Consider the following 15,378-nt stretch of genomic DNA (forward strand, 5'->3'; position numbering starts at 1 on the left):
GGTTTCTAAGCTACTCCTCAAACATGAACAAATTTTCTAGGTTAATGTGTTCTGTGCTTTAGACCCAAACAGTCTGAACCCTGAACGTAACCACACTGAGGCAGGAAAAAAAAGGAGGTCCCCTTTTTCTCGTCTAGGTCTATTTCCAGCACAATGTAACTATAACAACAGCACCTTCTTTTCAACTCAACTTTTCACCATTATAAATAAAGGTCAGCCTGTCAACTAGCTCTTGGCTTTGAAAGGGATAAATACCGATACCCTCCCTTACCCAAGAAACAGAGGCCAACTGCTCTTTTTAAAGCTCTTGAAATAGGTTCAATGTATTTATTTTCCACTGAGAACGTCTTTCCCATTTTATAAAAAACATCAATCACTATACTCTAGACCTAACTTACAAAAGCTCTTGGGTAAATGAGAGGGTAGAGAGGATTGAGACACCCCCAGAACCAACTTGAAGGAAATCAGGGAGGAGGGAGAAACTGACATTTCCCAGCCCTGACCTATGATTGTTCTTTCTCCAGTTCTCTCACTGCAACTGACCTGCAAGTGAATACACTCTTTCTGCCAGACAAAAAGCAAATCCTTGAAGCAATCCTTTCAGAAACCAAAACAGTCCTTGCCAAAAACTGTGGCAGCAGGTAAAGAGCTTCTCCTACATTGCCTACCAAACCCTCTTAAGTTGTTTATGACCTAGGCAGTGTCTAAGACACTCTGGAAGTACCAAGTAGAGGCACTTAGGCTGGTGTTGTGAGCACCAGGCATGACTGCTCTTGAATCACTGGAATGGAACGAAGCACATCTAAGGTTCGTTTGCATTATGAAGACTCATCCGGCCAATGGAGGGCAAGCTAGCAAGGGAATGATTATGCTTGGTTTAAAGAAATGGGTGAAGAGACAATGACATTTCAATGGGCAGGAACTTTCAACTCATAGCTTTAGTGGGGTAGAAGTCAGCCTCAACTATCTTCTGCTTCTGCATAGTCTTTACTTGCTTCCCCGAAGAACAAGAGAAATTTCCAAGCATCTCTGAGAAGTCAAGGACCTTAGATCTACAACTCAGTATTTCTGGCTAGTTTCTTTCTCCAAGAGTGGGAAATGACCCCCTGTGCTAGAACAATCTCGAATGACTGGATCAATCCAGAATGGGGCACTTGCCCAGTCACAGTGGCCTCCCTGACCAGAGGGCTTGCTCTTGGAATCTTTTCAGAAGGGGAGACTGACAAACGTCAGAGAATGAGCAGCATCCCATCCTCGGGCCATCACTACAGAGCTGTGCAGCCAGCTCCAGACTGAAAAAAGTACTTTCACTTCAGGAGCCAGAAATGAACTGCTGCCTCCTTCAGAAAGGGTGAGTTTTGAAGAGTAGGCGCTTTTAAAGGACTTAAGGAGGTGCCAGCCAATTTGGAACTGGGGAAAACTTCATGTCTACAGAGGATTAAAAGTGCTATCTTAGAATTTCAGGCCAGCTTTCAGCAATCTCAACCTTTCAAAGGCCAGGCAGCAGCTGTCCCCAAAAGGACACCCATCAATGGCTTGAACACCTACAAAGACCTGAATCCAGGCAGCAAGGAGCTGTTTCAGCTAGACACTTTAAAAGGAGATGGATCACAGCATTATGAGTCAGGCTAGGATGGAACTAGGAGCTGCCTGACACCCTGAGAGAGCCAGGCACTGAGGACGTGAGGAAGGGACAGGACATGACCCTCCCCTCCAGCCAGTTGGTTCAGCAAACAGCCCACAGAGAACGAGCAGGAGTTAGCACAAGGCCTGATTTTGTCACAGGGCTCACCACCTTGTTTTTAAAGGGAACTTCTGAAACAAATTCCAAAAAGGAGAGCAAGGGTGTGGTAGCATTTGTTTTGGAGGAAGAGAAGTGGTCTGAGTTCTTGTTGTACAGACTTCTCAGAGAGGAGGGAAACACACCAAGAGGAGGAACTGAGCCCGTGGGCACAAACCTGCAATGGTTTCAAAGGCGATGTGCAGCTGGGGACGACCGTGGCAGCCTGCCGCTGTAAACATCCGACTGAAAGCTCCTCTGAACACCTTACAGCTTCCAGTCAAGGATGTTTACAGTAGCAAAGACTGCCCAGAAAGAACGGAGCCGCAGTGAGGCGCCCTGCTCTAATAAGGAGGGGACAGAGGGCCTGCTGATACAAAGGCCCCCAGGCAGGGTCAGGATTACAGATGTCCTTTTAAGATGCCCACTTCTATACTTCCTGACTGGTTATTAGTGCGAGACAGCATAGGAGAATGGTTGTCACTGAATGATTCTGTTCTAAGGATAATATATTATGAAATAATTCATTAAAAACACTTAAAATTTTATTAACAAGATAAAGCAAGCAGAACAAAGCACAGCTTTGCTCCTGCCAGACACTGCCACTATTCCCCAAGTGTCTCTAACCACACCTACTGAGTCATGCAATCTGCGTGCCTCAAACAATGAGCTATACAGGAGAGGGGTCTATTACAATTGCAATTAAGAGCTTGATGCACCCAAGGTGCTGAAAAAAAGTCAGTGTGACCTTTGGAGAGGGGCAGGCAAAAGAAAGGCAAAGACAGATATTCACATTCTTTCCCATGATTGCTTAGAAAACAGCTTAAGTGGTGGTTCTCAAATTGGGCTGCACATTAAACACATCTGAAAAGCTTTAAAAAAGTACTATGGCCTGGGCCTCCCCCTCAGATTCTGATTCAGCTGGTGTGGGATAAAGCCCAGACGCCAGTATTTTTTAAGCCCTAACAGGTGATCTAATGTATAGCCCGAGCACTACACAGAGAACCGCAATCCAGAGTAAGAGAAAACCCAAGTCCATTCACTCCAAACACCACTGTGCACATAGAGAAGCTGTTTCTTTAAATCTTGAAAATCTAAAATCTGTACCTGGCTGGAAATGTTCTCCCATCCCAGGTTAAGAACTCTGAGAGACTCCCTAGGGTACCTTGAAAAGAGCTTCACTTTACTGTTTGTAACTTGTCTTTATCATTTTTGTCTACTTTCACTGAAATACCACCTCAGAGGCACTGAGTTAAAAGTATCCATAAATGAGTAACAGAGGGAGATGTTAAGGATGGATCTGGTCTAGAGAAAGAAAAGCAAAAGGAACAGCAAATGACTTGGGCTGAGAGAGGAAAAGGAGCATATCTGACACCAGTATGCAAGGTGCTCTTCAGTCAGAAGCAGGAGCAAGGCCTTCCCAGCTCACCTGACGCTTTGGAGGTTTCAGTTCATCTCTTGGAACAATATCGATGAGAAAGTCAAACTGATCAAATTTTGTAATTGCCATGGCGATATCATTCCTCTGTAACAAAGAAAAGCAGGGTGAAAAATTAGCCGGGGGAGAAACTAGTTCACCTGACTTTACACCCTCCATGTCACAAGTAAGAGAAGATGAGGACTTCTAAGCCAAACTCAATGACCGTGGCTAAGGCTATAGCTGGAAAACGCACAGCCAAACTCACCAACTTCACGTCAGACTTGATGGACACACACTGACAAAGAAGATACAGATGTAGTTCATGCTCTACTAACTGGGTATTTGAGTCTCTAATTATGACTACCACCTCTGGTGGATCCTACCCCAAGTCCTCCCCACAGCTGTTAAATTATCATCCTCCAGCCAGCAATCTCAACTGGCAGGTTTCTGTTCATTGCGTGGTTAGCAAGGTTAGGCTATTATTCAATCTTATAACCTTTGGGGATCTCTATTGAAATCCTAATTAAATAACTTTTTATAGTATTTTCCAATCACAGGATCTACAGAATATTAGTTCCCACAAGGCTATGATTTGTATTTTGGAATTTAAAGTCACAATGTTAGGGGCGCCTGGATGGCTCAGTTGTTAAGCGTCTGCCTTCTGCTCGGGTCATAATCCCAGGGTCCTGGGATCGAGCCCCTCATGGAGCTCCCTGCTCAGCAGGAAGCCTGTTTCTCCCTCTCCCACTCCCCCTGCTTGTGTTCCCTCTCTTGCTGTGTCTCTGTCAAATAAATAAAAAAAATCTTAAAAAAATAAATAGTCACGGGGCGCCTGGGTGGCTCAGTCGGTTAAGCGACTGCTTTCGGCTCAGGTCATGATCCCGGGGTCCTGGGATCGAGCCCCGCATCGGGCTCCTTGCTCTGCAGGGAGCCTGCTTCTCCCTCTCCTCCCCACTTGTGCTGTCTCTCACTATCTCTGTCTCTCTCTCTCTCTCTCTCAAATAAATAAATAAAATCTAAAAAGAAAAAAAATTTAAAAAAAAAAATAGTCACAATGTTAAATCCACAGTTTAAATCTTGTTTAATGTGATTTGATACCGGAAGTCTGAAGTTGTTACTAGAATTGACTACATGATACTGAAACCAAGCCCTGTTCCAATGGAATTCTAAGAGTGATACTCCCTTTCTTTAAATAATAAAATTAAAATTAAAAAAAATTAAAAACTATTAAAAACGAACACACTATGTATCCTTAAGATTCATGTTATTTCACTGTATGAAAATTTTAAAGCAAAAGAAAAAAGAACAAGAAAAAGTAGTGAACTCTCGTGAATGATATGCATGTTCAAGTCTTTAGGGGAAAGTAAACTTTGAAATGCATTTAAAAAGAGACCGGGGGCGCCTGGGTGGCTCAGTTGGTTAAGCGACTGCCTTCGGCTCAGGTCATGATCCTGGAGTCCCGGGATCGAGTCCCACATCGGGCTCCCTGCTCAGCAGGGAGTCTGCTTCTCCCTCGACCCTCTTCTCTCTCGTGCTCTCATTCTCTCTCTCTCAAATAAATAAATAAAAAATCTTAAAAATAAATAAATAAATAAATAAATAAAAAGAGATCGGGGCGCCAGGGTGGCTCCATCAGGTAAGCATCCTTGATCTCAGTCTGGATCTCGGCGTTGAGTTTGGGCCCTCCACTGGGGGGCTCAGTGTGGAACCACTTAAAAAAAAATAAGTGACTTGATGCACAGAGGGACAGACAGATACGAGGATGAAGTGAGTAAACTGTTAACAGTAGGATCTAGGTGGTGAGTATATAAACACTCACTATTAACTTTGCTTACGTTTGAATGTTTTCATAATAAAATGTTGGGGGAGAAAGGCAACATGGTAACAGAAATCCCTAGCAATCTCTATATATCATATCTTAAAAGAGGTGACTCACCAGACAAAATAAAAGGGGATGGAAATTTTCTGTTTTTTCCTTCCCTTCTCTCTGTGATGGCCCCAAGCCACTGAAATGCAAAACCCCAATGCACCCTTCTTGCCAACCACCAGCTTGATAATAAACCCTCTACCCGAAGCAGGGCACATCTTAAGGCTGCCAGGTCTCATTTAAGATCAGTACGATATAGTATCACATTCCTGATGATGTCACCTATTCAAAGCTACCTAAGCAGCTCATCTATGGATGGAACTGGGGGGGGGCGGCAGGGGTGGGGAACCAAATAATAAGCACCTCCAAACACACACCAAAGTGTTCTACAGTTTTTTGGAAACACAAACATACTTCAGTTGGTCTTTTTAACATTTTATTTTGCTTTTCTTCATGCTAGTGATATTTTACTGAATACTCATATTCAGTAAAACAGAAATCTTAAGGATACAGCTTGATGAATTTTAATAAATATATGCAGCCAGGTAGCTATCACACCCAGATAAGATGATAAAAAGTGTCCTTCTCTCCCTTTCCAACCAACTGCCCTCCCCCGAATCTGAGGCAACCACTACTCTGATTTCTATCATCACAGAAGGTGACAGTATATGGTATCATGGGCTATATAATTTTTTCCTCTGGCTTCTTTTGCTTAACATAATTTTTCAGATTCACCCATGTTGTATGGATCAATCGTTTTTTGTTGCTGTTGCTGTTGAGTAGTAATCAATTTTATGAACATATCCCTTTTATTTATACATCCCCATCTTGGTGGATACTTGAGTTGTTTCCAGTCTTTGGCTATTATAAATAAGGCTGTTATGAACGTTCTTATACAAGAAGGTCCACCCTTTGGGGTATATACCTATGAGTGGGACGGCTGTGTCATACAGTAGGGATATGTTTAAGCTTATTAGAAAGTGCCAAATAGTTTCGCCAAGTGATTGTACCACTTCACATTCTGCCCAGCAGTACTGTAGGAGTTTCAGTCACTCCATTTCCTCATCAACACTTGGTACTGTCAGTCCCATTCCAGTGGGTGTAAACCAATGTCTGGTGGTTTTTATTTCTATTTCACAGGGAACAATGATGTTGCACACCTACTCATATGTTTACTGGTCATTTGGATATTTTTTTTAAACATTTTTTATTTATTTGAGAGAGCGTGCACATGAGGCAAGGGGAGGGGCAGAGGAAGAGGGAAAGAGAATCTCAAGCAGACTCCCCGCTGAGCAGGAAGCCCGACGTGGAGCTCTATCCCAACACCCTGAGATCATGACCTGAGCTGAAGTCAGATGCTTAACCGACTAAGCCACCCAGGATATCTTCTTTTTTGAAGGGCCTGTCCAAGTGTTTTGCTCATTTTATTTTTCAATCTGAATTGATTTTGAAGGTAACTTTAACTGCATCTCTCTAGAGCCATAGGCTTCTTTCAAAGCAGCATAAAGTAAGTCTGCCATGTTTAGCTGCACTGGAATATAGGTTTCCCAAGGGTGGGGGTTTAGGTCTGTTTTGTGTGTTAATCCCCAGAGCCCAGAAGAGTGCTTGGCACATTGTGGGTGTTCAATAAATATTTGTAGAATAAATATGCATGCATCTTTGATTTGGAGGTAAGGGAAACAAAGGAGAAAACAATTTACTTTCCTGGCTTTGTTACTCAAAGACTGCCAGTGTCTTCTGTCACACCGTTCCTCTTATGTCAAGGAAACCTTTCCTCCAAGAACTAGGGCCTGGCTGTTAAGAGAAAGACCTCTAGAGCCAATGACCGAGGTCTTCATACCATATGAATATTGATTTTTCTGGATTAAAATTAAAAAAAAAAAGAAAAGAAAAAGAAGAAGGAAGGGATTCCCAGGAAGGCACACAAGGAACAAAAAGACAAATGAGGTAGGTGAGATGGATTCTTCCTGGGACTGTCCTTTCCCGGCATCTCTCAAGCTTCCAACCAGAAGTTGTTTACATCTGGAAAGAGATCCGTATCACTTTAGCCTGTTTATAATGAGGGCTCACCAAGTGAAGAGTTCAGTCACTGAGCTGTGAAAACCACAAGAATTGGCAATGAAGATTCTTGGTGGGGAAATACTGTCAAGGCTATAGGGTAGGTCTGCCTCACAACAGGGAAGGAAGATGCCAATTTCACACATCAACTTAACAGAAATCTAAGGAAGAACACTCTTTGGCCCAAAACCACACAAGAGAAACGGGTAAAGGCAAAGGCAGCTGCTTGCCCAGTTCCCCACGTGCATCCGTATTACCTGCAGAGTCCGGCGCTTGTTATCCTCTGTGTGGATCCAGGCTCGAAGAGTCAACTCTGTGATAAAAATCTGGGCTGCCTTGGCAAAGAGCACAGGGGCTTCTGCACTGATCATCTGCAACAGATGCAGGCCCTCCCTGTCAATCACCAGCATGTCATTCAAACCAGTCCACTTGTCCCTTGCCTCATGTCCTGCCGTGGACAATGGGGCAAGGTTTGAAAAATGAGAAGGTGATAGCTTCAAGAGATCCCAAGGTAAAATAAATCCACAAGTAGGGACAAAGCAGGTAGCAGGTAGAAGAAAGGAAGAGGGAAGAAGAACACTTACTTTTCTAGGACCTACCATGCACTTTCTTATTTTCCTAATACACTTTCAACGAAAGTAGGGTTTAGGAGAGGAGAAGTGACTTGCCCATGGCCACAGAGCCAGTAAGTGGCAGGGTTTAGGTTCTAATCCAAGGAGAGACAATGTGGGGAAAGATAATGAGTTTGAGAACTGATGGATTTAGATAAAATTTCAGGCTTCCCATTCCCATCCTTCTGGGCTTTATTTTTCACATACTGAAAAAAAAGACAACCTTCCCACATTGCTGTGGGAATCAAATGATACATGTAAAAGCACCCAGCACAGGGCCTGGCATTTAGTAAGTGCTCGAGAAATGTAAGCTGCCTTGCCATGTCTGACTTCAAAGTTCAAGCTCTTGATCAAACAAGGCTCTGAACCTTTGGTGAGGTGGTCTGTACAGGACAGAGCCATGGGAAGAGGTCTGGAGTTAAGGAAGCAGGAGGTAGAAGAACTGGGATCTTGGTTCTTCTACTCTGGGTGAGTCACTTCCATATCTTTATGACGGCACTAATAATTCTTATCCTATCAAATCTCACAGGGTTACCATGAGAAGAAAGTGAGAGCTAATAAAAGGGGAAATTACTGTGAACTGTTAGCTTTCTATACAAACACAAGGGACTATTAGTTTTGAGTGATAAGGAGAGAGCGTTGCTCTCTCTCCAAGAGTTGAAATGGGAGGTGGGCTCCTAGGAATACAGAAATAGCTGCCTGCAAGGAAACCTTCTCTGGGGCGTTAAGTCACATAAAACAACTCACAGACAGAAAAGTTAGAACAGGAGCAATATCATTATCAAACATTTCTTAGAGCTCACACTGACAACTAGCAACTGCAATGAGATGCTAATTGAGAAGATGGCACTGTCCTGCTGATTTGATGATTCGTGTTTACCATTTACCCTGCACAGTGAAAAGGATGGGTGATTCAAAACGCAAACCCTCAGCATATTATCAACATCTGGAAAACAGGATATCCCTATTTTCCAGAGAAGCACCATCTAATAATTAAAACTGTTCAATTTCAGCTCACTTAACAATTTTAGACAGGAATCAAATAAAACGAGACAATAACAATATTTTCATTCTGCTTAATTAAACTTTGAGCGCCGCAGAAATGAGCGACAACCTACCCACCATTATAGCTTCAATATGAATAATAAAAACGAGTATGAATTCACCTTCACGTCTTCATCCAGTTTCATAATCTTCTTAATACGAGCCAGTGGGAGTTCCTGTACTCGGAAATCTTTCTGAAATGAGTAACAAGAGGGACATAAATGGTGGGGACAATCAGCAGGGCATGACAGGCACCATGAAACACTGTGATTGGCCTAGTCTCTCCTTTCCAAAAATACAGCAGGAGAAGAGGTACAGATTAAATGAAGAGAATACAAGTCCCAGAGCAAAATTCTTCTTAACCCATGCAGAGCTTCAAATAATTGAAAGGTTTCAGGATAAAGTTACAATGCCATCTAAGAGCACCCTCATGAAAAGGAGATCCAAATGGTATCAGACTTTTTGCTGGCACAATATAGAGGTGCATTATGAGCATCTCCTCCGCACCCCCACCCCCACCAAAGCTTACCAGTCTGCACTATGCAGGTTAAAATGAGATTTTTGCCTCGGGGGAATTCCTTTAAGTTGCCAGTTCTTTCTTCTATTCTGGGACTCTAAGGGCAAGGTGCTGCCAGCACCTGACCACAGTGACCCACAGCTGTCTTCAGCCAGTACCACCTGACACTGGCTACTTCTGGCCTTTGCACTAACCCCAGAAATCAGGGAGGAGGCCTTTCCCCTCAGAGCAGCAAAGGCCTTGTCTCCGAAGTTTGCCTGGAGGTGGGGGTGGGAGCCGAAGAGTATGGGGGAAAAAGGATGAATTTATCAACTGCCTTTTTGGAACAGCCCTGGCACTTCTTTCTTTAATCAACAAGACTGGGCTGGGAGGAAACCACATGACTTTACTGTGGATAGGATTTAGGAAAGGGCTTTTTGACCAGCACTACTTCAATTATTTGCGATTTAAGCCCTTTTTTATTTTGATACTACTGATACTCAAACACATGCCCAGTGATGTATGTAATTCTAGAGATAAAAATCAATTCTGGGTTTCAAAGCTGCAGTGAAGAGAAGGGTGCAAAGGCAGAGATTGGCTAAAATCAGTGAAACCCCGCCTGGGCCCAGGTGTCAAGTGCCAGATTCTGTAAGTGGTCTGAAATGTGACTCACCAAGCCCAAGGTGCTCACCTGGGAATTTGCACCATCACGTTATGGAAGGAGCAGCTATTATTTGAGATTTAGTATAATGAATGTGCATAAGCGAACTTTCTTTTCCAAAACCAACAGAAACCCTCAACTATATGTCAAAGAAGGCAGTGGGGTCTTTTGGAAAAAGGTCACCAGCCTCCCCAGAATCCATTTTTATGACTACAGAAGGAAGAGTTTTATTATGATAAAAGGCACACTAAAACACTAGATTTCTCCTCACAAACCCAACAAGTGGCATGGGACCACTCACCTCTACAAACCTCCAACACCATTTTTTTTTTAATCTTTTCCCTTTCCAGCTTAGGTAAAACATTTCCCATGAAGTCTCTACTCAAACTAACACTGGAGTGGCAGGGCTTTACAAGTCCAAATTATTAAAATCTCACCAAAAAAGACGGCAGGATATATTCTTTCTGTTCTTATTTTTTTCTCCTCTTTCATTGACTCATTCATGCAACTCAACTAAAAGTGTGTGTATGGTACCTGCTACTGTGTAAAAGATGCAAATCTATTCTTACCCTTGAACAGATTATAGTTTAATTGTTAGAGACTGCCATAGAAAAATATTATAACCCCCTATGCTATAGTATGGTGGGGGTATAAAATCCCACAGGGACAAGAAAGGAAATAACCTGCTGGCAGGGCAGGGGGAGGGGTTGGAATGAACGAGAGGAGCTGGCAAATGCTCCGCAGAAGGGCTGACATCTGAACTGTGTCTAAGGGATGTTACAAAACTTGCTTGTTGGAAAAGTATGAGAATGTCATTCAGACAGAAGCAGAAGTACAGCAACACAAAAAACATGGCCTATTTAAGTTTTAAATGTATGATCTTAGTACAGAGAGAAGCAGTGGGTAAGAGAATGCTGGACTGGGGCCAGACCCTAAAGGGATTTAAAAAAAACATTTAACCACAGAAATCAATCACTGGTCTTCCTTCTTGTGTGGCAGATCACACAAAATGATGATGCGAAACAGAAATGCCAAGGAGAATGCTGGGGATAATTCCTCTGGAAGGCCTCCCAGGATGATACACACAGCACAAGATTATGGCCACACGGTCTAACTTGCTTGCACGTGCACTCTCACTGGGCTTGGTTATTTAATGTATTTCCACATGACTGCTCTAAAATTTCTTCCTTTCTTTTTTTTTTTAAATAAGTCAGAGAAAAACAAATACTATATGATTCTACTCATATGTCGTATTTTTTTAACAATATATTTTAAGATTTTTAAGATTTTATTTATTTGAGAGAGAACACAAGAGGGGGGCGGGTCAGAGGGAGAAGTAGACTCCCCAATGAGCAGGGAGCCTAATGTGGGGCTCAATCCCGGGACTCTGGGACCATGACCTGAGCCAAAGGCAGACACTTAACCGACTGAGCCACACAGGCACCCCTGCTCTAAAGTTTCTTTTTTTTTTTTTTAAGATTTTATTTATTTTTTAACAGAGACAGAGACAGTGAGAGAGGGAACACAAGCAGGGAGAGTGGGAGAGGGAGAAGCAGGCTTCCTGCTGAGCAGGGAGCCTGATGTGGGACTTGATCCCAGGATCCTGGGATTATGACCTGAGCCGAAGGCAGACGCTTAACGACTAAGCCACCCAGGCGCCCCTGCTCTAAAGTTTCTTAACCAAAGCCCAAAGGTGGTAAGACGACCTCTTTCCCCAACCTGAAAGAAAAGAATATTACTTTTAGAATTTCTATGAGACTATTCTTCAATCAAAACCAACAACAAAAGGTCCCAACCTTGGAGAGATCTAAAATGAGGCAGAAATTTACCAAACAACTCTGCTCTAAGTCTTCCCCAAAAACCTTTTCTTTTGGGAAACTTTCTCATGATCCCCAAACCCTGAGATCTCAAGGGGCAGTGGGTGAAAAGTGGATCTTCAGATATGCATGTGTGGTTCATTATCGCTGACAACAACCCAGTCTTCTATAATCTCATCCTAGCTTTCCAGTCACGTGTAAGGATTTACGACAAGCTTACTGGAGAGGGCAGCACTCTCACCAGCCATAGGTTGAGGTCCACTTAATTGCCTTTCAATTCAGTGACCCCTTGTCACTGGCAACCATGCAACTGATGTGAATACCATTTAGCTTCTCCTGATGCTGATCCAAGTGGAAGAACAACTGACACATACTTTTTTCCCCTACCCTTGGGAGTGATATCAGCAAGGTGGAAGAACAGATTCTCTCTCAGAAAATTCTCGTGCTCCTGACCACAACCAAGGAACTACATTAAAAATGCTGCCATCCGAAACTGCCAAGTTTCAAGAAGTCTGAATTCACTCAATGAGAATCTGGAGCCAAGGAAAAGTCAATGGGTCTCAGGCTGCACTAAAGAATATCCGGAGTTTCAAATAATGATGAGAAATCTTTTCCAGGCCTACCCAGTCAGGACCCCAGCAAAGTCAAGATTCTAATCCTCTCCAAAGTGGTGATTCTCAACCTTGAATGCTTGTTAGAAACACCTGGGGAGCTTCTGAAAAACAAGAGGATTGCGCTCTACCCCAGAGTAACTGAACCAGGAATTCTAAGGGGTGGAGTCCAGGCACCATGTGTTTTGAAAACTCCCCTGATGACTATGACCCACAATGAGGGTTAAAGCCTTGCTACTCAAGTGAGGTCCTTAGGCCAGCAATGACATCACCTGGAAACTCAAAAGAAATGCAGAATCTCAGGTTCCACTCCAAACATACTAAATCAGAATCTGTATTCTAAACAAGATCCCTGTGTGGTTCATACAGACTAAACTTTAGGTGGCACTGCTCTTACAGGAAGGGCTCAAACAGCACAAGACCTATTTCCTAACAGTCCACAAACTTTCATTTCCAAGGTTTTATTTAAATGGTTATCTGGTTTGACTGTAATGTTAGAAATGTCATTGTCCAATCTGAAGGCACCAAAGAATGAAAAGATGTACCTGGCAATTAAAAGAAAGTGGCCTAGGCATCAAATTACAGCTAACTGAAGGCTGAAAGGGATGGAAGGAATAAGGGGTGGATGAGATTTTTTTCAAGATTTTGCATTGTTGCCTCCCCACCTGCCCTCAAAAAAACAAAGTTAGCTTTTTCTTCCCCACCTTCAAAAGGTCTTCAGAGGAGTAAAACTCAATGCCAAGAAGTCTTTTAACGTTCCCAGAGCCCTGCTGAGCAGGAATACAGTATTTTGCACAATCATCCTAGTGTACAATCATTTTGGTATGATTTTTAACCAACTTCAATCCCAGCTGAACGTCACCTGAATTTATGGACAATTATAGTGCCTTTTAAGAATGAGAAGAACATAATGGCCAAGTGGAGATGAAAGATAAATTGCTTTTGCAAAGCTCAGACCAAAATGATTGAGGCCAGAGTTCCCAATACATCATGAAATAGATCATCTAGCAAACTTCAATTTGTTTTTGGAACAATCTTTGTCCCAGTCTTAGACCACAACACCTTATGAATATTCTCAAAAGTTTTATTTATGTTTGGACAGTCAGAACATATGAATTTTTTAAAAAAATGTGTTAGACATTTTGAGATGTCAACCTAAAAGGTTCTAACATAGCTGAGGAAGTCTGGTTGTAAGAGCTGCTGAGTTCTGGAAAGGCATAGTCTAAATGCAAAATGTCTGGCCACGTTACACAGGCCGAGGTGCAGTCAGAGAAGCAGATGCCTTTATGTGCCACAGGCAGAGGGCAAAATAAGAGTCTTACAAAGGGAAAGACACCCCAACTTTCCTAGACTGTATTCTCAAATGTGGCACAGATGTTGCTTCACACTAAATCTGAGATGGAGGAGTCTGATTCATTCAAATATTTACTGTGCACCTATTAAATGCCAAACTTTGTTCTAAGTGTCTGATGTAAAGAGATCCCATGGTAGTGGTCTAGGAGTCTTTGTCAAGGGGAGAAAACTAGTCATCAATAGAAGAATCATTAAAGACAACTGCCCTCTTTGCTGGTCTTTCTATTCATTCATAAAACATGAACTAAAACTGAATCCATCAAAGTAACCCACTTTGAACCTCTGGTGGACTAGCTAGCTGTCTAAATAACAAAAGTTGGTTAACACCACAATCTGCTTTTTTGGCAATCAAACTTGAACATTAAGCCAAGTCGAATAAAAATCAAAGCCGAGTGTTTGAATTTGAATACCCATATTCCTAACAGCATCATTCACTACAGTCAAGAGGGGGAAGCAACCCAAACACCCACGGCCAGATGAATGGCTAAACAAAATGTGGTACACACACGTATATATGGAATACTAGTCAGCTTCAGAAGGGAAAGAAATTCTGTCACACACTACAACACGGATGAACCTTGAAGACATTATGCTAGGTGAAATAAGCCCGTCACAAAAAGACATATATTGTATGATCCCATTTGAGTTTCAGTTCTGCAAGATGAAAAAGTCCTGGAGATCGGTTTCATAAGAATGTGAATAAACTTGGGCACCTGGGTGGCTCAGTTGGTTAAGCGACTGCCTTCAGCTCAGGTCATGATCCTGGAGTCCCAGGATCGAGTCCCACATCGGGCTCCCTGCTCAGCAGGGAGTCTGCTTTTCCCTCTGATCCTCCCCCCTCTCATGCTCTCTCTCATTCTCATTCTCTCTCTCAAATAAATAAATAAAATCTTAAAAAAAAAAAGAATGTGAATAAACTTGACACTACAGAACTGTACATTTTAATAAAAATTGTTAAGATGGTACATTTTGTTATATGTTTTTAACCACAATTTTTAAAAAATCAAAACTTAAGATACAGGAAAGTTAAGTGCTGAGCTGGAATCTCCGGAGTTTATCTGGCCACTTGCCTGATCCTGGATTTTTGCTTCTACGCTCAAGCTGGAGTACAGACTTGTGGCACAGGTCTAATCCTACCACAGCCCAGAAGGGCACTAGCTTTACACCAGCCCGACTCCTGGACTAAAACCTCATAAGCTTTACTGTGACATTACCCACTCAAAATATGAACAAAATATACTTTTTACTTAATCATTTCTTTTCCTCCTCTCTCTTACATCTGAGACAGTATAGATAACGACCACCTTTACACTACAGAAAAGAAACAATGAATTTTCAGTGGAAATTCATCTCTGAACACAAGCCACTCCAAGAAAGGCCACGCCAAATTCAGTTGCTGAAAATGCCCCATATAAACAAACGTGACCCACAAGTACATCAAAATACGAATCTGGGTTGGTTTTTGTTGTTTATTTTTAATCCCTGAAGTCAGTGGGGGCATTTACCATAATGAGAAGTTATTTCATTTTATTTACTCATTACTTGTTTCAGTTTACCTCCCCCACAGGCATGCATGTCCTGTGAGTGCAATGATCTTGTCTGTAGGGCTCACTACTGGATCCACAGTACCCAGCACAGCCACAGCAGGTTTATAGTAAGT

General features: G+C 42.5%; 1 protein-coding gene across 8 annotated transcripts in view; it reads right to left on the bottom strand.

Annotated features, from left to right (window-relative positions):
* Positions 1 to 15,378, bottom strand: part of NFYC (nuclear transcription factor Y subunit gamma) — a 74,077-nt gene that overhangs the window by 13,516 nt on the left and 45,183 nt on the right. For 6 of the 8 annotated variants that reach the window (XM_073902807.1, XM_025856020.2, XM_073902810.1 and 3 more), the window contains exons 3-5: positions 8,903 to 8,974; positions 7,383 to 7,496; positions 3,210 to 3,305 (exon numbers count right to left, since the gene is read on the bottom strand). In XM_073902807.1, coding sequence (XP_073758908.1) covers positions 3,210 to 3,305; positions 7,383 to 7,496; positions 8,903 to 8,974 — 282 coding nt within the window. The remainder of the gene's footprint in view (positions 1 to 3,209; positions 3,306 to 7,382; positions 7,497 to 8,902; positions 8,975 to 15,378) is intronic. The other 2 variants (XM_073902808.1, XM_073902811.1) reach the window with 1 other exon arrangement.

The sequence above is a fragment of the Callorhinus ursinus genome, unplaced genomic scaffold, assembly GCF_003265705.2.
Source record: "Callorhinus ursinus isolate GAN/ISIS: 27379988/994484 unplaced genomic scaffold, GSC_fseal_2.0 scaffold18, whole genome shotgun sequence".
Taxonomy (NCBI): domain Eukaryota; kingdom Metazoa; phylum Chordata; class Mammalia; order Carnivora; family Otariidae; genus Callorhinus; species Callorhinus ursinus.